General features: G+C 39.5%; 2 protein-coding genes across 2 annotated transcripts in view; one reads left to right on the forward strand and one right to left on the reverse strand.

Annotated features, from left to right (window-relative positions):
* Positions 1-24,576, reverse strand: part of LOC137196633 (regulating synaptic membrane exocytosis protein 1-like) — a 275,917-nt gene that overhangs the window by 213,924 nt on the left and 37,417 nt on the right. The window lies entirely within an intron of this gene.
* The window catches only part of b3gat2 (beta-1,3-glucuronyltransferase 2 (glucuronosyltransferase S)), a 54,218-nt gene that overhangs the window by 24,538 nt on the left and 5,104 nt on the right, over positions 1-24,576 (forward strand). The window contains exons 2-3 of the mRNA XM_067609396.1: positions 4,917-5,061; positions 16,839-16,987. Coding sequence (XP_067465497.1) covers positions 4,917-5,061; positions 16,839-16,987 — 294 coding nt within the window. The remainder of the gene's footprint in view (positions 1-4,916; positions 5,062-16,838; positions 16,988-24,576) is intronic.

Here is a 24,576-nt window from a genome sequence, read left to right on the forward strand (position 1 = left end):
TGTTTTCTTTTAATCTGTGTTTTTACAAAGCAGTGGAGCCAGAGTCTTTGAAAAATGACCTGAGAGTGGAAGGCAGACAACAGCAAAAGAGAAACGAGGGGGAAGGGTTTTAGCGTCACATGGGTGAACTCAAGGGGCCACAGTATTAACGGGGAAAGGGCTTCAAAGCTGCTGGCGTCGCTCAGGGGCCCAGCCAGGAGAGAGGTGCTGGAGTGTAGGGTAAAATAGGCAGAAAGAGGAAGAGAAATGAAAGGGAAGCGAGAGGTGAAGGAAAGGAGAAGATGCTCATCATTCTTCTTGAGGTAGAAGTGAGGACTCTTAACTCAATGTTCAGTTTATTTACTTCCTTTCCTTCTGCAGGATCTAAAGATAAAGTCCTTGCACTTCATGCTCTTCATTAAAGTTATCATCTCTGACAGCTTTATATAAATAAATGTCAATTTCCTATTCTTTAACCCACTGCCATAACAACAGTGACTCTCTGTCACTGTTGTTTTTCCACATTATGTTTTACATGTGCTGGTCAAAACTCCCTGTAGCCTTTTTGCTCTGATATACAAGAAGTGATGTGTTTTACATTGACAGTTTGTCCGGAATTTGCAAGACATTTCCTTTTCTTTTTATCATTCAGGAGTTTTATATAAAAGATTGATATAAATCTTATGTCTGTGTAGAGCTGGAGCAAGGATGTGGTTAGCTTAGCTTAGCATAAAGACCAGGAGCAGGGTGAAAAACATAGCTACCAAGATGAACAGAGAAGAAACAACAAACTTGTGAGCTTTAGAGGTGTTGGTGGTTGTCTCCATGATATTAAGTCCCAAGAAATCCTTCATTTGAGACCTTGTTCCAGAGATAAAAAGTGGCGAAATTTAGTGTATGAACAGTAGTGTGTACAATTTAGGCATTAAAAGTAAAGTGAGGATGCTTGCAAAAATAATGCCATGAATAGATTTTATTTATCTATTAACTTCAGGTTGTTTCTGTTTACTGAACTTGAAGTTCAGTAAACAGAAAATCAATATTTGCTGTGAACAGCTTTGCCTTTTAATAGCAGCAGTTCTCCTCAGTATACCTGCACACAGTATTTCGAGGTACTTGGCAGTTTGGTTGTTCCTGCATCTTGGAGAAGTTGCCACAGTTCTTCTGTGAATTTTGGTGTCACAGCTGCTTCTGTCTCTTCATGTAATCCCAGACTGACTCCATGATGTTAAGATCAGAGCTCTGTGGGGGGGCATACATCTGTTGCAGGATTCCTTGTTCTTCTTGTTGCTGAAGATAGTTTTTTATGACTCTGGCTGGATGTTCGGGGTCATTGTCATGCTGCAGACTGAATTTGGGACTGATCAGATGCCTGTCTGATGGTACTGCATAATGATTAAGAAACTAAACATCTAAAGTGCCTAAAACTTTTGCACAGTACTGTATATGTATAGAGTTATATAGTTATATAGTGTTATAATGCAATTTTCTCATTTTGTAAAACCTGGGTTGAACACAACTAGTTTTTGATGTTCAACATCTACAATAAGAGAAACAGGATATCATCTGATATTGTCAGTGCTGCCAGATGGAAAATGTTAAAGTATCGTACCAGAGGCTTAAAATGATCAAATTTTGAGGAAAATTATTGTATGAGAGTCATAACCAAGAGAACACGTGGGTGTGAATGTGTAATTTCATTCTTTATTGAGATGAACAACTAAAAAAATTGAAACTTATTGATGTAGTTATATGGTGCGTGGAAGGGGGTAGTTTTTCAGGACTCAAATAAAAATGTCCCAACACTGAAAACAAAAGCATAGCTGTTCAATAAACTAAAGGCTATAATGGAAAACTATAACAACATGAGTTGTAGCCTGTTGAGCATCTACATGGAAATTAAATAAATAACATGCTTACTTTATCAGCACTCCTTTTCTTTACTTTTTTACAGCAGTAAGCTATCTCTCATGTCGTGATCATGAGTCACATTCATCATCACAGCAAGCATGATTGGCTGGAAAGACATCACGTGAGAAGACATGCATAAATATAGATGTAGGATCCATATTTTACTATCCTGAGAAATGAATTAAAATGAGATGGCCTAGACTGATTACAAATACTAAGTGTCGCAAAATGATCAAATTATCGTACATTATGGAATTTGTGGCATTATTGATCGTACAAAGGGCAAAATGGGCAACGCTGGATATTGTTATCAGGTCTGATAGAGCATACTACAACACGGACCCTTAATGATGCAACATACACTTTGGCTGCCATATTTGAAGTGTACTATTCTGTATATGTCTCCAGTCACAGTAGCTGTAAGAAGCTGACTGTAAAATTGGGACTCACCTGCATCAGAAGCATGAAATAAATATGTTTATTATCCTCACTGATTTGACCAAAATATATTTTCCACTGAAAAATAAAATAGTTTAGATTTGGAAAATTTCAACATGTTACCTACTGAAGCTAGTGAAGGTAACTGAAGGTGGATATGTATGCAGGAAAATGAAATTGCGGCGGAAAAAGCACTGAGGTCATTAAAGACAAAATGTTTCAGTCATGGACTTTCATCAGGCATCAAATTCATAATGTGAAACAACAGGGGGACCTAATCTCACATCAAAATGTTGTTGATGGAATAATTGTTTCAGGGGTTTGAGATTTAGTTCACCTTTTAGATTTGATTTTACAGCCAAAAAATGTGTTGTTTCACATTATGAATTTTAATGCCTGACAAATGTTCATGGCTGAAACCTTGTGTCTGTAACGAACTCAGTGCTGACACTTTGCATGATTTCTTCCCTCCCTTTAACATCTTACATCCTTACTAATCATTTCGGTCTCTTTCTTCTACATTTGCACATCAGTAAAGATATCTACTAAAAACTTTTACTACACAAATAATTTGCAGCTGCACGTTCATATCAGCAATCTTTTACATTTGCTAGCCTGCTATGTGCAGTCTACAGTTCTGCTTCTTCATTGATCTCTGACAAGGCTCAATATGCATTTTGCTGGAGGCAGTATCATTTAATTAGGTTGTCAATGGCAGATTGACAGTTCTCCTCATCACTGTTACATCAACATGAACCCTTTCTGTATCTGTATGGGCAAACACACCGCTCACTGGGCTGCCATTAGGCTTTGCTTACATTCATTAAACTGGAAAGACAGGCAGAAATGTGAAAAGAAATATGGACCAATAATTACATTTCTAGGCTCTCTGTTTCTGTTTTGGGGTAACTAATGCATTCAGCCTTTCTGTGCACACATCCAGGTCTCCAGTATACCTCCGTCCTTGAAGGAAGAATAAAGTATTTTGAATTGAACTGAATGATTGCTTGGAAGTTTGCAACAGAAGTGTAAATCATCTCCATATATAGTGCCATATATATACAGTATATATACTTGGTTTCCCGTGGCTTTAAAAGCTAGAACTCAGTGATGTCTGGATGCAGTAATGCAGTGCTGCCTACTGATTTGGTTTTGTTCTGTTGTTCTGTCATGAGCGACTGGCTGGAGGCTGTTTAAGTGAGCGATGAGGAGCAGTGTCTGAATGAATGGGCTTCAGGGTGGCCAGGGTTGGAAAACAGATTCACAAGCATGTACACACACACATATATGCATCTACACACAAAGACAAGATACAGATGTCTCATACTCCCAACACAAAACTCTGCGGTCCTCACTCATTCCACCCCCCCCCCCCAATCTCTCTGTCTTTTATCTCGCCCTCTCTCCGTCTCATTTCTTGTCGCACTGCTTCCGGCTGTGTGCAAATTCATTCACTGTGAAAATGGAAGGCAGCTCCACGCCGCACAGTTTCATTTAGTCTTACATTCAGTTAGCCACAGAGTCCATGTATGCTGCTCTCACCCACATTTCAGATGAAATTAAAGATCTCTAATCATTCATGCAAACTGACACAGAAGTAATGAATTTCGTCACCAACATCACCAGTGCTGACTTTCTGGGGTCGTTGATTTGATGGTGTCCACTCCCACCTCGCTCAGACATCACGTCCGGTTTGCGTCTGCAGAAATTGTGTTGTGATTAACCAGAAAACTGACACTACTGTCAAATGCCTTTGGTCTTTGGTCAGGTTTCACTTCATTACACAGGAGGCTGCGTTGAAAATGAAATGAAAAGTCTGATGGACTTTTACTTCTACAACTGAATTTCAGGGGTCTTTGGACAGCTTATTGCCTACCTCTCAGTTGCATGTGGGATGACCAGCCAACTTTAAATACTGTACGAAATTATGTGTTTACTTAGTGCTGGGCGATATGGCCAAAAAGCATACTCAAAAAACACAGGTTATCCCATGGACTGCTATTACTTTAACTAAGTATAGCATGGACATCCTTTTTAATAGCCAGTGTCAGCACCGACAGAGCAGAACCCATTAATTCATTTGCACCTGCTGTTTTTGTTTCTTGACATCAGCCTGATATCTGCGGACTGCTGCTAGCCAGTGTTAGCTAACCAGCAGGTAGAGACAAACTGAACCAAGTAGAACCTGCACTCTGTCCCGCTGACTCCCGTGGCTTGACCTCTCTTAACCACAGATGATACCTCATCTTTTTTTTAGTTTATTTCTCTTGTAGAAGCAACAGTTCAATTCACAGCCTGAGCCGGCTGGCCACCTGGAGTCACAACGGTCTCATAAACTGTAGTGTAACTGTTAGTTTACTGTCATGACTCAAGACGGCTAATGTAGCCAGCTATGATCTACCTTTCTTCCTGACTAAAATTAACCCTTTTTGTAATAATTCAGTTTTTAGAAAGTAGACAATTTCCACATCACACACAAACAAAAATTCAATATATCACCCAGCCCTGTGTGTACTGTATTTGTACATCAGCTTGGATGAATGCAGATGTTTAACTGAACTAACCATTTTCCTCCCTCCTCTTTGCAGATGCGGAGCACTCGAGGTGTGTCTGTGTGGCCTGTTGGATTTGTGGGTGGCAGAGCGTATGAACGCCCCCTGGTGTCGGGGGGAAAAGTTGTGGGCTGGTACACCGGCTGGAGACCGGACCGCCCTTTCGCCACCGACATGGCAGGTACGAGCAACACAAAAAACACCATTTTGTTAATAAAACTGATCGTAGATTTTCTTTTTCGTTCTACCAAAATAACCAGAATGTTCATAATCCAAATCACCTTACACACAATCCATGTGTTGAAAATATTTTTGTCAGTCCTAGAGGCAGTGCTTAAAAATGTAGTTAGACATTTTGGGAAATACAATTACGTACTTTTTTTGCAGAGTTTGATGTGAAAGTCGATACCACTCTCACAGACATGAGTGTTATTGATCTTCTCATCTATTTCCCAAAATGTCAAACTAGTCCTTCAAAGATGGCAATGACGGCTGTTATCCTTCCTCTATTCAACACTTCAAAACTCAAAAGGCAAGACATCATAACGTATCTTGTAGGGCATCTCAAGCTAATTCAAGACAATGCTTAGTATTGGAAACAAATGAAATTGTTTTACTCAGCCTGCACAACCTCTTGTTTCTTTTCATTAAAAGCTGGAATAAAATCCTTCAAATGGATCAGTTGTTATCTGGAGGTTCAAACACAGTGGGTGAAACAGTGAGAAAGGAGTGGTTTGTTTGAAAAAGAAGGCGTTTGTAGAGAGTTTATCGTAGTTACTCTGGTTCTGTTGTTATACTGCAGATTAGCTGTTTAGGAAATAATGGTGTGAATGAAATCTTGTTCCCCGTTTTTGTTCCCAGTGCTTTGTATAAACCTCAAAAAGCCTTTATTGATTAGGTCATTGATTAGTGAACGGTTAAAGTCAACTTGACTGTTTTGGTCTGTTGGCTTTCATCAGACTAGAGAACAAACAGAAAACAATAAGCAGTGCTCTTTCTTTCTATGAGTTTACCTGAAGAGATCAGACAGCTTTTCTATTGAGCTTTTGTTTTTTCATGGATTAATTTGCCATAAAATGAGATATGATCTTTCCAATTTAATGTTCTGTTACTCCTCCACACAGGAGCTCCTGTGCTACTTTGCTTGATTGTTTATTCCTGATATAAATCACAAAGCAGGGTTGCAGAGTCTCGTTGAGCAAAACTGTGCTGAGAGGCGACACATTAGACGGAATCAGAGTTTAAGGAACCCTGCGGCCTTAAAATGAAAGCCTGAGACATCAGGAAACTGAACACTTTATGTGTTCTGAATACAGCCCGTTGTCTCAGAAAGACTCCCCAGGCCTCAATATAAAGCCCAACAAGTCTGCCCTGCACTCTTAAACCAGTTCAGCACATACAACAGTGACTTCTATCTATACTGAGAGGCTTAGAATCATCTTTAAAATTATTTCATTTTTCAGACTTATTAATGATCTTGAACCTCCTATGATGGCTTCATTTCATTTTTTCTTGCCTTGCTGTTAGTGCGTTTGCTTTCTAAAATAACTGTAGTGTTCACAATGTTGCAACTTATTTTTTATGAAATTCAAAACCCAAAGGCTTTTACATTGTCTGACTGGACAATTCGACCTAATCAAGGAAAGTTTTATACATGGTGATTTTTTCCCATCATTTTATCACATTAACATGGGAAGTACATTATACTACTTATATTTCTATCCATTGTATTATATGCACATTTTGAATTGACACTAAGACCTGAAGCAGGCATCTAAGCATCAACCTAAATATTTAAACTAAGTTGAGGTAAAAAAAAAAAAAAACATGCCATCCACGTTAGTGGCTGTGTGAGGCATGATGTTAGCATCCATGCTAACATCAGCATGAATGCTTACGTCACATGTTCACAATGACAATGCTAATAAGGTGATGCAAGCATGTATAATGTTTACCATGCTCACAATATTAGTGCATTAGCATGCTAACAATTGCTAATTTGCACTTAACACAAAGTACAGCTGAGGTTGATGTGAGTGTCATTAGCTCTGGAGGTATTTGGTCAAAGAATTGGACCAATAAAAATTTTGACCTGATAAAGGCACATGAAATTTCATAACAATCCATCCAGTAGTTATTGCGACATTTCACTGAAAAACCACAAATATCTACCTCATGATGGTACTAGAGGAAAATTCAGGGGATCACCAAAGTCATAAGGATTCATTGTGTGGTATCATGAATGCCTGTACAAAATACAAATTTTGTTCCAATCCATCCAATAGTTGTTGAAATTTTCCATCTGAACCAAAGTAGTGGACTGACCAACATAGGAAAATGTTTGTCCACCATAACAATTTTCAACTGTGACAATATGTCAGTGTTGTACAGTATTGACAGCTTGCACAACCCCCGAGTGGCCAAAAATCTATTAATGCTGGTTTAAACAAGTGGTTTTAGTTGTTAGTTGTTGTTAGTTTAATCTTACACACTCAAACAAAAGATGCTCATGCTCAAACAAAACGAAATTACTACAAGGAGCGATCAACCTTTAGGATGGGGTCAATCTAAAATCAAACTCCACAACAATACTGCAGGGATATGAATGCATTTGGTTAGGTAAGCCAATTTTTAGATGGAGTCCAAATTTTTCTTGTAGTTATTATTGTCCTAATGGAGAGTGAAGACTAAGCAAACATCATCACAAATCTATTTACATCTCCACATCTCCAGTGTAAAAATCCAATCAGAGGAGCACTGAGCACCAATGTTCCCTCTGACCTGAGAGAAAACAATTCATCACACTGACCAAATAATAATACCCTGTCAGTCAGCTCTCATTATTCCACTTCACCCACACATATACTGCGTTCAGACTCTGATGAAGCCTGTTTTTGTTGGTAAATAATTCTAAATGTAGAAGTGTTGCATTTCAGAGGGTTTTACCATAGATACAAATTATGATTGGATGCCTACTGTATATCTTTCCAAACACATATGTCGAAACAGCCGGGGGCACTGCCGCAGAGCACACATGCACACACACTCTCTCACACACATGCACAGGTCTGCCCTTGGGATTATTGTTAATTAAACCGTGATATCAAGAGTTAGCTTCTCTATTTCTTTCCTCCACCTTTCCTGCTCCACCACGGGCAAGATCTCATCCCTACATCCTCCCCCCAACCATCCCATTCCACCTAATCTCCCTCTCTCACTCACACAGACAAACACACACATACACATACACACACTGTAATTATCAGCCTTACTTTTACACTGCGCTATATAATTACACTGTCAATTTGCACCACTAAGATTTACTGCCACGGCTGTATTACGCAGCATTTTTTCCTTTAAATTCTGTAAAAACAACAATGGCTGCACTGTGCAAACGGCCCAAACTTTATTCACTCTTAAATTATTATTCATAGGATTTACAATGGGGTGTCTGCAGAGCGCTGAGTGAGTGCCAGTGCGTGTCCTAATAGTATTGTGTTATACAGCGCTGTATTGTTAGCAGACCACTAAAGCCTCCCATCTACTGCTCTGTCTCATTTAGCCAGACACAATGGAGCCTGGACAATGATGGTGTGGAGTACTATTCACCTCAGTGTGTGTGTGTCTGTGATTATACACATGTGCACACCCACACACACACACACAATTTCATCATGCATCTATTGGAAAGACTCGCAGGAACACACCTGCCAGCATTTGAATTGATACAAGTGGACAGGCATACATGTTCCCAGACACGGACACACATGCATACATGCAGTTTTCCAAATGCACATTAGAGCAGCATCTCTGCAAAACAGGGCAACACACTCAATATACACAAAAATGCACACACAAAAGACACACCAACACAAAGATGGTTGTACCTTGAAGTGGTACTTGTGCCTTGGGAGTATTCCTGAGAAGGGGACATGAAAGTGTTTAACCCCCAGTAACCCCAGTGTTTATACCCTGCTCCTGAGATGGTGAGATGAGAGCGAGAGAGAAGAGGAGGATAGAGACAGTGTGCAGGAGCAGTTAAAGACAAAGCAAATACCCATCATCCTGCACTGAGGTACTGTAGTAAGCTCAGTTCAGCTAAGCACGTAAGATGAACTGAACAGAGAACTAAAAATTGTAGATCATAAGTCCTTGGAAAATATTAGTACAATTCAGTCAAAACACTCATGTCAAGGGCTTCAGTGTTTATTGCAACAATAACTCACATTTTGTCATTCTTGCTGTGTTCATGTGATGCTCTGGAACAAATCTAAGCATGCTTGACACAGACTGTCCCTGAGTTCACAAAAACACATATGGACAGTAACCTTCAAAATTTACAAACAACTAAATGTAGGAGGAGGCGGAGGGAGTTAATGCTGAAAGCAAGCTGTGGTGAAGCAGCAAGAATGTAGAGATCAGCGTTGGTGTATGCACCAAATGTTCATTCTTAACTCGTTACATTACTACATTTCTTCCAGAGCTTTCAGCCACATCTCGTGGTCTTTATCAGTGACTGAAGTATAGAACGTTGAGAGGTGGCTAAGTGCTATAGAAAAAGTCTACTAAGTAGACCTGAGTTAAGAACAAACTACGATATCTAAGGTCAAGAATGAACCTTCAAATTTAGATTTATATGAAGCACCTCATGTTAGAGATAAGTCACCAATATCTATAGTTGATTGGTTCTCCGTGCTTGTTTGAACTACCGCAAGGCTTCATTTTTTTGTTGATGGAGTAATCTTCCATATATCATACATTTTCCATCACTCATCCGGGTCTGAATCACAGTGGCAGTGGGCTAAGCAAGGCAGATGTCCTAATCCCCACCCACGTCCTCAAGCTCCTCTTGAAAGGTCTCCAGGACCAAATGAGATATGTATTTATTTCAGCTTGTTCGGGTCTTCCTGGCGTCTCTTCCTAGTCGGACATGCCTGCAAAACCTCTAAAAGTAGGCACCCAGGAGGTCCTTACTAGATACCCAATCCACCTCAACTGGCTTCTTTTGATACAAAAGAGCAGCGGTTCTACCCTGAGCTTCCTCCAGATCTCTGACAGTGATCCCAGCCTCCCTGCAAAGGAAACTCATTGTGGCTGCTTTTATCTGCAATGTCATTCTTTTGGCCACTACTCAAAACTCATGAGCATAGGTGAGGGTTGGAGCATAGATAACCTGTTAATTCAGTTCGACAGTCCGGTACAATGCCTGCATTACTGCTGATGCTGCACCAATCCACCTGTCGATCTCACATTCGGTCTTACCCTCACTTTTGAACAAGATCTTGAGATATTTGAATCAAATCTGTAAAAATCTGTGCGTCCCTCATTTTACATTCCCCTAGTAGACTGTAGAAAAACAAAGAGGTAGTGTCTGTCATGTCACCCATGGGTTTCTGAAAGGACATTGTTTTGGAGGCCTGGAATTATGTTTTACTACTTGTGGCCATCTTGGAGCTAGAAAATCCAGAATCCGTGTGGAGCTAAGAAGGGACAAGTGAGCAGCAACCACTATGGCTGACTGTGAATACCTGTAAATCCATCAAACATACCCTAAATATACTTAACCCTGAAAGGAGCAAAAGATCTTTGGAATCAACACACAAACACATTTAAAGAAGGGGACCCTTTGAGTGGAAAAAATAAATGTCTTCAGAGAGAAGTTGGGATGGTTTTTGAATAGATTTCAATACACAAGTGGTTTATTGGACCTATAGCCTAGTGGCCATTAGATGGACATTGGCTTCACTACTCCGAGGTGGTAGTTCCTGTTTGATTTTGTCTCAGTCATTGGTTCCAGGTGCTCGTTGCCATGGTGTTTTTCCACCGCACGTCCCAGTGGTCACCCGTCAATCAAACTGTGTGGGTGGCACTGTGACACCTCGCTCCTTGAGTTTTCAGTTGTCCTTGTCTTTATTCAAAACAAACAAGTGGTCACCCGTCAATCAAACTGTGTGGGTGGCACTGTGACACCTCGCTCCTTGAGTTTTCAGTTGTCCTTGTCTTTATTCAAAACAAACAAGAAGCCTGTCTGTTGGAGGATCTACTAAACATCTGGAGTGGATCCCACTGTTGATAGAGGTTACCAAACAGTTCATTTAGTTTACGTGTATCATTTAATTCCACGTGTGACGGCTGCTAAGTGTGCTCACTTCTTTTTTTGCCTTGGCAGTTAACTCTTCTATTTCGCATCACCCTCTGAACTGAAAATGAATAACAGAGCAATGGGCAGCAACAGCGACAGAAAGGAAGTATAGAGGGAGGAAACCAAATTAAATTGGCTGCATGCTCACATGTAACCCTAGAGGACAACAATACATCACATGGTGCCCTCAGGCTATCAAAGCTTCAGGTTACACTAGAGTAAAATAAATCAATAAAACAGAGTCAACCAGGCAATGTTTTCAATCTCATTTCATTTTTTAAAATTTATTCCGCTTCAAACTGCATCATGTACTGTATGTTTCATATCATGTCTGACACATCTTCCCATTCCTTGAATGAGAAAGTGTGTCTAAACTTTTAACTGGTACTGTATATCTAAAATGTTTATCTCCTCTCCTTCATCTCTTTTAGCCCAAAAACATGGTGATCTCCTAGTTGCCCAGTAAATTTCATGACAACTTGCTCATCAAATTTTGATCTTTCTGGTGCTGGTGATGTTACCAGAGGAAAAGTCAGGGGGATCCCTAAAAACATTATTGAGATTATTGAGATTTTTGAGATCAGTTGTCATGGATTAAAGTGCTGGTCAATGGGAAATTTTCACCGGGTGGAACTATGGAACTATGGATATCCAACTTTGACAACTGACTCTCTGTCATCAGCAACTGCAGGCCTGCAGGATAGCAGGACAAAGACTTGACTGTAAACTTAAAGCTTACATACATGAAAAAGCATGAACAGTGTACAGTATGTGGCATCGAAATACCCCATGTACACCTGGTACTAACATGCAATCAGGATCTCGATATCTTATCTGGATAAGGAATAGAACATATTAATGCTGTGTCCACTATGTTCACCAGCTAGTCACTAACTGTGTCTGTGTGCAGTTTGGTGCTGAGCAGGTAGTGTATAGCTAGAGCTTTTAGAGCTTTTTCTTTGAAAACAGGTGCCTGCTGCAGGCAAAAATGACACCATGAGAGCACTGAGAATACACCACAACAGTAAAGTTGCAGCCACACAGCTAAACAATGAGCTAAAACTTGTTATAAAGCTCCATAAAGCTGAGGGGAGCTGCAGAGTCACTGATAATTATCTGTAGGTTCATCACTAAGAGCCACACACAACACATTACACACATTGTCATTAGAAAAATATTTATTATAGCCGCTTTAAATTAGAATACTTTTAGGCCAACAAAATAATAAATAAAGTCTTCAGCAGTGCCTTCAGTACATGGAGAAGGCTTCAGACCTTCATTTTGGTTTTTAGTTTCTGGTCAAAATTTTCTGAGAGTGGTGTTGGAGGGAATCATGACCTCAGTATTTCAAAAATCCTGTCTACAGTGTTGAACTGGTCCCTCAAGACTATCCTGCATCACTTCTCTGGACCTAGGTGACACCATGTTTGTTAACAAGTCTGCCAGCTACGCCTACCTAGTTTTCATATTGATATTCGATCAAAATGCAGGCTGAATCAAGAAGCGAGAATGCTTAGTCATACCAGGTGTGAATGCAAAGGCCCCATACTCAACGTATAAAGTAACCAGATGCATCTTGCATGCTATTACCGGACGTAAATGGGGTCTGACTAGCCATTAATGCAGACATTTTAAATTCTATGCAACTACAGGTAGATATTTTTCTCCAAAATGGCAATGTAGTATTTTGAGGATGAGCTCCGCATGCAGTAGATACATGCAGTCATATAGGTCAGCTAGAGTGGGTCAGGAGTAAAGTGGGACAAGTTAGTGCAGAGTCTGGACAGTAGCGTCTTGGGTAAACATGGCTTTATTTCAGCTGTGATCTCCATATCACTGAGGCTAGCTGCAGGTCAGCAGATGTATATCTAGTAATTGCTCTCATATCTATTTGCTCCACCACCTGAGCTGCATTTATCTCTGTGATTAGCCTGCAGTATCGCACACAGAGCAGTAATAAGCTGGATATCAGCGTAACCTAATAACTGTATAGGTATTCTGTAAAGTTCTCTGTATGGTTTTTGTAACTCCTTTAGTGTTTCAATTAGTTTCACAGATTATACCCTAAAATGTCACAAAAAATTGTCAAATTAAAATGTAGTGGACATCAGTATAACCTCCAATCTATAAACATCGTTTCTGTATAAGTCAATCTGGTGTGTATATTTGTGTCTGTATGTGTGCAGGTGAGAACAGGATGAAGAGGGTGGGTGTGTCTGTGATGGCTGACCTGGCCTAAAATGTAGAAAACTTAACCACTATAAGGGGATGATAAGCCAAATCCATTTGCATGTCTACATTTTCTCTCTTTGTGACCCGCGCTGACTCTCACATTACTCAGAGGACTGCGGTCTGCTAGCCATGTGTCAGTACCTCAGCATAGCTGCAGCCTAGAAAATGCTGCTTAGCCAGGGGGAGAGGGAAAATAGAGGAGGTGAGGATGGTGAATTACTGGGGTTGAATTCCCACACTAACACATTGATTGCCAAGGCGTGCCACCCACTAACGATTTGCATAAATAAATATTCAGTAATTATGCAGAGAACTTGCGCATGGAGGATCGCAACCATTTCTGAAAATATCCTCCTGTAATGCTCAAAACTAGAAACTTTAATGTCTCTACTGCTCCCTCAGTGAAATTCTGTTCTACTAACTGCACCCACACTTTCACTTTTGCTTTCTTGATTGGGCATTTAAGGACTATACTCTGTGTTTTTATATGTCTTAGCCAATTTATTACAAATTACAGATAAATTACACCACTGGTATTGAGATTTTTCAATATGTTGTTCCTGCCATCCAGACACCGATTTCAGTTTGTATGGAAATCAACTTGCAGAGACACCTGATTGTATCCATCCGCCCAGCATTTCCGTTTAACTAGTAACCTCACTGTGATGACAAGAGTCCAGGAAGTCTCCATTTGTAACTCCCCCTAAAAGGACAAATTTATTTTTACATTTCTGTTTGTGTATGAATTAAATAAATCATGTTTTTTTAAAATATATTTTTGGGCATTTTATGCCTTTATTAGATAGGGACAGTAGAGAGAGATGACAGGAAATGAGGAGAGAGAGATGGGTAATGACATGCAGTAATGTGGTATGCATCTTAACTAGGCCACTGGAGTACATCATATATACCATGTTAATTAGTAAGCTTTACAAGTGCTGGTAGGCAGATTGTTTAACTTTGGACAGAGTTAGGCTAGCTGTTTCCCCCTTTTTCCAGTCTTTATGCTAAGCTATGCTAATCACCTCTCAGTTCTAACTTTGCACTTAACACTCTGACACAAGAGTGGTATTGATCTATCATCTAACTTCTCCTCTAACAAACAGAGCTCAAATATGCAATTAGCAGATGAGGAGATTCATTTTCTCCACAAAGCAGTGTGTTGTAAAAGTTGTATACTAGATTGTGAAATTGAGCTCAGTTAATAAAAGGTTGTAAAGCATTGTTAGCTTGCTCACTAGCCTGGCCAATTTAGCTAAGCAACTGATGTTACATTAATATTACACTGTATAAGCCTCAAGGTTTAACTTGTGAGCAAAGACATGTTTACAACAAGGCAGTGAACACTGACCCACTGTGACAACTGGTTTTCTTATGTTTTGTTGATTGACAGAAAGAGCTTTTGATATAATTTTACTGTAAAATACAAACCACATAGCAGAAGTGTGAATTTCAAAATGGACTCCTGAATGTTTCAATGGTGCAGAGTTCATCTCCCAAGTAATTAATTTCAAGTTAAATTTATGTGAATGCAGGTCTATTTCTCTATTCCTTTTCCTGTCTACTGACTCAGCAGGAAGGCTGAGAGAGTTACACAGCAGGCAGAATGAAAGAGAGAAAGTGCTGATGGGATTTGTTTTCATCCCAGTGGGGGTGTCCTGAGGCTGCAGTGTGGGGTCTTAAAGGGAAATGCCACACAGGACAAGAAATCATACAGACTATGCAGAGTATATCTGAACCATCTAGTGAATATTTGTGAACAGGAACACCTTCAACATGCTGAATGTTGACTGGAAGTTAAAACAGCCAAAACTCACTTTAGACCAGTAACGATAATTAGTAAGCTCTCTAACTTTTAGTTCTCCAACAATTTATCCTTTGGTTATAAGGGTATTCACAGTACTGAGAATCAGAGACTAGTCTACACGCATACAAAGAGATTTTTAGCCATGCCATAGCAACCAGGCACAATGTCTGCTGGTCCAGAGTGAAATATCCTGACAAATATTTGGTGGATCATCTGGTCAGAAGTTTAATTTGTGCTATACAATTGACATTCGTGCCAGCTTTTCTTTTTGTTTACTACAAAAATGTTAGCATGCTAACACACTAAACTAAGATGATGAGCTTGGTAAACATTATGCCTGCTAAAGCAAAGCACGTTAATATTTTAAGTATATGAGCATGTTAGCTGCTGACGTGAGAATTTAGCTCAAAGCAGCGTTACATCTAAGTACAGACTCACAGAGCTGCTAGCATGGCTGTAGACTGCTGTAGTTGACTTAGTATTTCTAGAGAGAGGTTGAGGCTTTTTGAATGGGAGTCAGTTGGAGCATCTAGCGGCCGTCAGTGACATTGCACTTTAAGGGACTCCCACATTGGCTTTAGCCTCAAGCCGTGGTAGTTGCCTCTTGGGTGGAGGACATACTCTCAGGAGCACCACATGAAAAATGTCTGCCGACTAACTGAACAACAAATGTTATAAAAAGGTCAATCACACTGAGCTGTGGGCCAATTACCAGCATTAGTCAGCTTTGAAAGAGGTCTGACAATCACCAGTTTTTTGTTTTCAAAACCGATGGCTTATAGAGATCCACAGAGGCCAGAGTCCTAAATTTTACGAGCATCAGTCAATAAAAATGCAAAATGACTTAATGTGGCAACAACAATTATGCGACACAGACAAACTGCTGACTGTTGGCAGAAGAATAGAGACCAGACAAAGAGGGACAGAATATTTACTCAGTGTTCATCGATGAGGTGTTTCTGTATTTTGTCCCTTCAATTCTTTGTTTTTTTCCAGCATTATTCACAGCTCTGTCTCTGAACAGTTTGCTCCATCAGTAAGAGTCAGCTAGAGGTGGAGGCAAAAAGATGTAAAAGAGACTCATCATGTGTCACCTCCACAGTTCTGCCCTGGGGTCAGACAACACATCGGATGTGTGAATGATGTGTTCGTCACACACACACATTGATGAGGACAAGGTTAAAGTACAGCAGCAGGGTTTAGCTTTAGCTTTTGTGTAGTCATCTTTGATTTTCCAATGCAAACACATGATGATTTGGGTCATTAATTGCAGCAATAGAACTGTTTTTTGTTTTTTTCCGAATCTCACAATGAGAATAACTTTTCAACCTTCAAACATATTAATGGTTCTCAGACCATTAGAGTACTTTTTGCTTCCAAAGTAATTAGGTAGTGTCAGATAGCCAGTTATCCCCCACAGTTACCAATTGTTCTAATCAGATTGATTAAATGTGAATGCAGACCAACCATTAAACCCACCTCTGCTTTGGAATCATGAGCATTTTGACTTCCCTCTGACTTCCCTCTCATGCTTTTCTAAACCCTTCCTTCTCATCTACAGTGCAATTATCACAGGGGAATGGTAGACCCCTGTGGTAAATGAATTTCATATCAGCCATATCATAGTCATTAGATACACTAACGCACTCCATCATTTTCTGGTGTGATTATAATAGTCTCATAATGTGCTTTTAATGCATGCTGGCTAACCTCCTCACCCTTTCTCTGCCTTTGTCCCTTCCCTTCCTCTTCTTCCTCCCTGCGTCCTCTCCCTCAGGTTTCGCGGTGAACCTCCAGGTGATCCTGGCAAACCCGAGGGCGCAGTTCAAGCGGCGTGGCTCCCAGCCAGGGATGCAGGAGTCCGACTTCCTAAAGCAGATCACCAAGGTCACTGAGTTGGAGCCCAAGGCCAACAATTGCACCCGGGTTAGTAACTAAGGTACCACTGTTACCGTGGTAACAGATTGAGTACACTCTTAACTATGCAACAATGTGGGTCAAGGGCCTCATTTGACATGAGCGAGCATCTGTGCCATCATGAAAGCAGCTCACAGCTTCATGCTGAAGTCAAGGACATTTGCCATTTGTTTCATATAATGCCAGTCTTCGTCTCTTATAGGGCTGTAAACAAATATGAATACATACAGCATTGGAACTTTTGCAGTTATGTTTTTGTTTTCCTCCACTGACCTGATGTACACAGTTGGGCATCAACATCACACTTCTTCTCAGAGTCATAACTCAGTCAAATCTAAACACACTGACATCATACACACATTGATAAATCACTCTCGACAGTGGTGACAGGATCTTAAGATCTTGGCTCAGTGTCATCAGATTCAGATTTTTTCTTAAGTATCAAAGTAGTCCAGGTGATTGATGTCTATACAGTGCAAACAGGAACTGATAGTTCATGGAAAGCAGTGTGATTTTCCCTGATGCAGGTGTGTGAAAATTTATATAAATATGCTATAGGCTGAAAACACAAAGGTATAGACAGTTTTAAAGGACGAGTTCACAATTTTTCAAATCTGTCTCAAAGTAATAGGCAGGAGCCCAAATGATCATTGAAACAGGTTCTTCTTGCTTTAATCATCACTCCTGTTCATACTGACCATTAGAAGATCCCTTCATAATGCACTTACAGTCTAAGTGATGGGGGACAAAATCCACAGTCCTCCATCTGTGCAAAAATGTATTTAAAAGTTTATCTAAAGCTGATGTGAAGCTTCAGATTCTAAATGAGTCAAATAAAGTAAATATCTTTCAATGTTACAGTCTTTTTAGTGCTAAAGTCCCTCTTTTTGTTACTATACTTCCACCACAGTTCAACAGGGAAACACAAAGAGGGAATTTGATGCTAAAAAGACTGTAAATGTGGCAGATATCCACTTGATATGACTAACTCAGACTGCTGAAGCCTCATATAAGCTTCAGATAAACCTTTAAATACATTTTTGGACAAAATGACTGTGTAGACACACTGTGGATTTTGGCCCCCATCACTTACATTGAAAGCACATTTGAAGAGGATCTTTAAATAGTCAGTATGAACAGGAGGAATGATTACAGTGAGGAAAACCTCTTTCACTGTTCATGTAGGCACCTGACTGTTGTTTTAAGACACACTTGAAGAATTGTGAACCTGTCCTTTAACTCTGATATTCAGTTCATCCTCAATAACTTTTCATCAGTTTTCACCAGATTAGTTGGTCAGTGTAGGATTTTGTGTAGAACGTGCACTTCAAACCAAAACATAGTGCATACACAATTTACATGTGGCCTTACTTACATGAGCTATTTTGGCCCAATGCAATTCTGACTGTACTCTCGCTTTTAAAACCTCCTGTTCTATTTCAATTATTCATTTCTGCCCAGATCCTAAACAGTTATACAGCTGAGATTTAGAGTTTAGATTGACTTTCTTTCTTCTTCTGAAGGCAGGGTTCAAATACAAATCATACTGTATTATTTGATTAATTTAGGTACATGGTTAAAATGATATGTTATTTGGTATATTTTGTGAGCAGCTAAATTTATTCATACACTTATGAGGAGTATAAATGCCAGTAGAAAACCATTTTACAAAGAAAATTAAGCAGTGTACACAATTTGAAAAACAATTTCTAAAAACCTCCAGTTTAAGCTCCACTATAAATTCAAATACAGATATTTTATTTTTATTATATTCAGAGAGTAGCTTTGCCTTACACCCCTAAATTCATGCGTGCTCGTGCCCTCACACTTGTTTTTTAAGTGCTGACTGTCATGTCTACATTTCATTTAAACAACAAGGAAATATGTGGTTTGATTACAAAGGGCGGGGGTGATCAGTTATATAATAAGTATGTAATCAAATTGCTCTGACCTGCATATTGGAGATGGATGACACAGACTGGGGTTTAATAAAAGCACAATTTATCAGTCTTAATCTATTGTGTGTGTGTGTGAGTGTGTGGGGGAGATATTAAACTGCAGTCATAATAAAGGCTACCATCACAGCAGTAACTAACCATGGGGCATCTCTCCCTGCTATTGGCAGCATGAATGCTTTAAGCTCGTGGCGTGGTCTAAACTTAGACACACACAGCTTGAATTGGATAGAAATGGTGTTATAACGCTATCAATTCTAGTTCTGTGCTTAGACAGCTTAGATCGATGCAGCTCATCTCAAATCACCACAGCCCCTGTTGGCACTTGGTTTTATGAAGCCACTCATCCTCTTGACAACCATCACAGAGCCGCCATAAAGGACTTTTGTGAGAAATGGATTCTATTACTTCTTTTTTTATCTTTCAAGGCGTACGTGAGCTAAAAGTGTCACGTCCCCAGTTGTTCCAAACAAGCACCAAGTCTACAAGTCTCAATCCATTTACAGGTGTTTAAGGGTTATTTTAAAAACTGCTTTGTAAATTCCTTTCATGATCGTGTTTTTGGCTATATTGGTGATTGTGTTGTTGGTCCATCAAAGACTGAGATTCAGACTGAATTGGCATTTTGTTTTACTTCACTCTTTAGCTTGACATCCTGCTCACATTAAAGCCATTTTCAGAGGTCTAGAACTAGGTTAGGTCAGTTAAACACTTTAATCCAGACCAAATCCATCAACAGTTACTGGCCACATTGCTACGAGAGTTGGGTTGGGTACAAAAGTAATCTGTCTTCAGATGAAGTAATTGTACTAATGTTGATGGATCATTCAGCCAATCATGTCTTTCCAAAAAAGGCTACAAAAAGAAAAAACAAAGACAGGAGCAAGAGAGAATGACTCAAACCATTAATTAATAAAATAGTTGCAAATTAATTTTCTGTCAATCCACTAAACTACCAATCAACTAATCATTTCAGCTCACATTTAAGCCGTTTTCTGTTTGGGAGGAGATGTTAATTTGTTCTAACCAATCAACAGTGTTTAACGTATCCACCCAGGCAATGTGATGTGGGCAGTGATTCAGAGGTCCAGACCTAGGTTAGGTCTGTCAGACACTTAAATCCAGACCAAATCCATCAACAATTACTGGCCATATTGCTATGAAATTCTCAGCACCTAGAGGCTGATTCTGAGTGATTTTGGTGACCCAATGACATTTACATAGCACCACCCTCAGGTCAAAACTGATTCATGACAAGCTATCTCAAAAACTGATTGGAACTGATTTACATGACAGTTGCTTCAACCTGTGGCCAAAACGTCAATTTATACTCAGGATTTGTTATGAGTATATGCAGATCACCATGAAACTGCTGAACACTTGCATGCTCCCACTTGTGCTCAGGGGCATCACAGTGGAGGGAATAGTGGAACTAACTACCAAGGGCTCAAACATAAGTACGGCTCTCAAGACACAAATAATTAAGAGTGTTTTTTTCTGCTATTTTTCTGCTATTAGCATTATAAGTAATCATTATTGTTGACAGACAATTGTTTGTGTCAACAGTAGAGCCTGTCAGCTAGCTTCTGCCCTCCGAAAAGTGCACATGGTTTAGTCCACTCCTGGAGATGGGTTGGACAAAAGTAATCTGTCTTCAGATGAGGTAATCGTACTTATGTTGATGGATCATTCAGCCAATCATGTCTTTCCAAAAAAGTGAGGCTACAAAAAGAAAAAAGAAAGACAGGAGCAAGAAAGAATGACTCAAACCATTAATTAATTAACAAAATCGTTGCAAATTAATTTTCTGTCAATCCACTACTAAACTATCAATCGACTAATCATTTCAACTCTAAAATGATGTTCTCTCAAAGCTAAACCCATAGTCATAATGTTTCACTGCAGTTATACAGTATGTGGAGAGATGAAATATAGTGAGAATTCAGATTGTGACTAAAAAACATACTTGGCAGATTGGTTTATTTTGTAATATTTGCTTAAATGTGTGTGTTTTGCTGAACACGGATGCATATGATAAGTTGTTGAATTAGTTACGTGTACATGAGAGTGGATGTATTAAGAGATGAAGGGGGTCCAATGAGGCAGCAGATGGTCAGGGCTTTAGTTTCGTGCTATACTGCTGCTGATGGTGAAGCTCTAAGAACACCCAACTGTGAGGATGTTGTTTGTTTGGTCCAGTAATATCATGCTGTAGGGTGTGATGAACATTGCAGCATGTAGGGGGCGCTGGCAAGGCTTCATAGGCTTTTAGTTCTTTTGATAAATATTCAGGCCAATAGACTGCATGAACTAATCTTTCATAACATTGCAAATAGTATTTCCATTCTTTGTGGAGAAGAGTACAGGAGGCTGCTGCTTCACCTGGAATCAACAAATAAAAAATCTAATTTCACTGGTTAGCATATGCAGGTCACACTGTAAGTCCCTGGTGGGTTATGGGTAAACATTTCCTGCAGGGAACAGGATAAAGACCCTCCTGTGTTGCTGGATCATCATTTATAACTGGCTGCTGCTGCCGCTGCAGACAGCTCTGTGTTGAAACTATCATCATCATTATCAGCCCCATTACCATAATGGAGCTGCCTCGCCACTGATATTAATACAGGCCATTAACAGGGTGTGACATCATCAGTCATCACCCAGTGCCACACAGACAAGAGGATGTGATATTAGCATTTATCACGTCACAGTTAAAAAAGCAGCGGGATGTGACATCATCACTCATAAGGCCACTGTTGTGTAGTCAGAAGATGTGACAGACAGTGTATGCAGGATGAAGCTATGATATCACTGATCATCATTTATGTAGTTGCAGTGAGAAAGTGTGAGATGTGACATCATAACTCTTGTGACTTGTAACATACTGGGGTTTAGATCACCCAGAGAGAAAATGTGATGACATCAGGAAATGTGCTTGTGCAGTTAGAGATGACATCATCACTGATTAGTGATTTGGGTGTACAGAAAGTGAAATTATTCCAAAAAAAAAAAACAATATAAAAAACAACTATACAGGCAATTTAATATAAAATGGAATAAAATATAATCAAGTAAAACTAATAAAAAAACTAAAAATCCCTTATGCAAAGTTGAGTTGTACTAAGAGTAGCCTAAATCAAGCTTTAGTACAACTTTAAAGGAGTAGTTTGACATTTTGGGAAATACACCTCCCTACCTGTAAAACCACAACGTGTCATTTTTACATTTTGATTTCTGTGCAGATTGAACAAACTAGATATAATGTGTTAATTTTGACCTTTAGAGGTGCTGGTAAACTGCTTTTGTTTCCCCTGTTTCCCTCGTAATTCTAAGCTAAGCTAACTGGCTTCTACATATTTACCGTACAGTGGTGAGAGTGCTATCAGTCTTCTTATCTAATTCTCTGCAAGAAAGGGAAGATGCGTATTTCTCAAAATGTCAAACTACTCTTCCCAGTCAATTGGGAACTTCTCTAACCAGGGAATGAATCACAACCAGTGACTGTCCAGACAGACCACTAATAAATCATTGTGTGGTGACATTTTCTCCTGTGCAGACAAAAGATACAGTACATACATGTAAATAAACCAAATTGTTTTGTTGATCGGTTAGCTAAATCCCCACAAAATTGTAAATATCACAGCTTCTCCATCTTGTGCTCGACAGATTTAAAGTGGACATATCATGCACACTTCCAGCTCTATATCTATATTCTGGGACCCTACTGGAATATTTTTGCATGATTTACAGTTCAAAAAAGCTCGGGAGGCTACGAAAACAAATTATAGGAGTAGGATTTCACAACTTTTTCTATATCTTTACTCAAAATTCCAGCTTCTCAAATACATCCGTACATGTTTGAGCTCGAATCCGAAATATGCAAAAATGTGCAAACAATCTGATGTCATTACGAGTAGGAAGCAGAGGTAACTTTACAAATGAAGCGTTAACATTGTGTTGAAACCTTGGCTTTTGACTTGCAGGGAGCACCTTAATGTACTTCCACCTCAAGTTTTGAAATTTTGACCCTGTTTAACATAGATATCCAACATTATAATAGTATGAAAGTGATAGAAAATCACAAAAAAGCATAATATGTCACCTTGATATATCCAAACATCTTCTGGCTGATTCAGGCTGGTCTGCACAGTTGTGATGGAAATGATTTAATATTGATGCCCTTTCCAGCAGCTGTGACACACCCTAACTCCAGGCTCTGTCTGCTTTGAGAAAGGTATCTAGGATCAGATCACAGACCCTTAATACCGACCTTGACAATGGAGGGCAGAAATGCCCATCAGATGGCCTGGTCAGTATCTGGAGACGACTGACAGGAGCTGTAATGTAGTTAGAGCAGGAGAGTAATGGCAACAGACAGCAGTGACAGGACAAGAAAGGAGGGGGAGGCAGGAACAGATGGAGACAGATGATAGCACAGGAGGAAAAGGAGACAGAGAAGAGGAGGAGGAGAGGAGGGAGAGTAAGAGCCTGTGTAGTGAAAAAAGGGAGAGATAGATGGATTGATTGAAGGTGGAGATTAAAAAAGAAGACAGACCAAATGACACAGAGGGAAAGGGACACAAGGAGGTCTGCTGCCATGGACTGAAAAACTATCCTGCTGTCTATTCCATTTGCATTGGCTCTCAGGTTCCTGCAAAATGTAATTATTATTTTATTAATGTGGCTGAATGCATTTCTGACCACTACTAGGTCTGGTTTGTGTGATCTGATCCACAATGCATTTTGAGTGGATTTACAAATGTGATGCATTTTTTTCTGTCTGTCCCATTAAAGGATAATTGCACTTTATTTCAACTTGGATCTTGAGATTGAAAGTTCAAACCTGACCCTGGAAACAACAGTTGACAAAAGAAGTCTCAAGTTACCTTCAAGTGCTCAGAAATACAGAAATTTGAACATCTAATATTCTGTGACAACTGGGAAAACTCTATCTGCTGATCTGCTGAGGATGATTGTGTGATATGATCGAAAGCTCCAGAACAGCTACTAATGGACCTAGTGGTGAGATTGTTTTTGTCAACTTGGGTGTTATTTTTGTAATTTTGGACACCATATCTATTAGGTGCTGTCACTTTTTTTAAGGAAAGTTTAAAAGTTTGTTCAAAAGTTGTTCAATTTGTTAAACATGAATTCAGCAGTTTCCTCTGTTTTTTAAGAGAACAGTAATAGCTTTGTTTACTTGATAGAGCAAGAGAAAGATCAGAGTGACCTGTATTTCTGGTAATAATAACACTGTACTCACCAAGTCCCTTGCTGAGATCTTGGACATCTCTAAAAACACATGCAAGAAACATAAGAGGTCAGATGATCAGACAGGTCTTAAACCAACCACCAGGTAAGCCAAACAGTTGTGGAAGGCAGACATAGTAGAAGGCATAGTGTTGTAAACGTTCAACGGTTTACAAGCCAACTTCTTTTTTTAAACTTTGACCCACTATACATGTGCACAGTTTTACTGTAGTCTTCATGGTTCTAAATAACTAAGAGGAGATCCAGGGCCAAAGCTATGAAAATAAGATCCAAGTTACAATAAACTGCAATTAAAGTGCACTCACCCAAGATCTGTGTTCATTTCTAGACAAAACTGGAAACTGTTGCTACCTGATTATCACTGGTGGAATA

Source organism: Thunnus thynnus, chromosome 14, assembly GCF_963924715.1.
Source record: "Thunnus thynnus chromosome 14, fThuThy2.1, whole genome shotgun sequence".
NCBI lineage: Eukaryota > Metazoa > Chordata > Actinopteri > Scombriformes > Scombridae > Thunnus > Thunnus thynnus.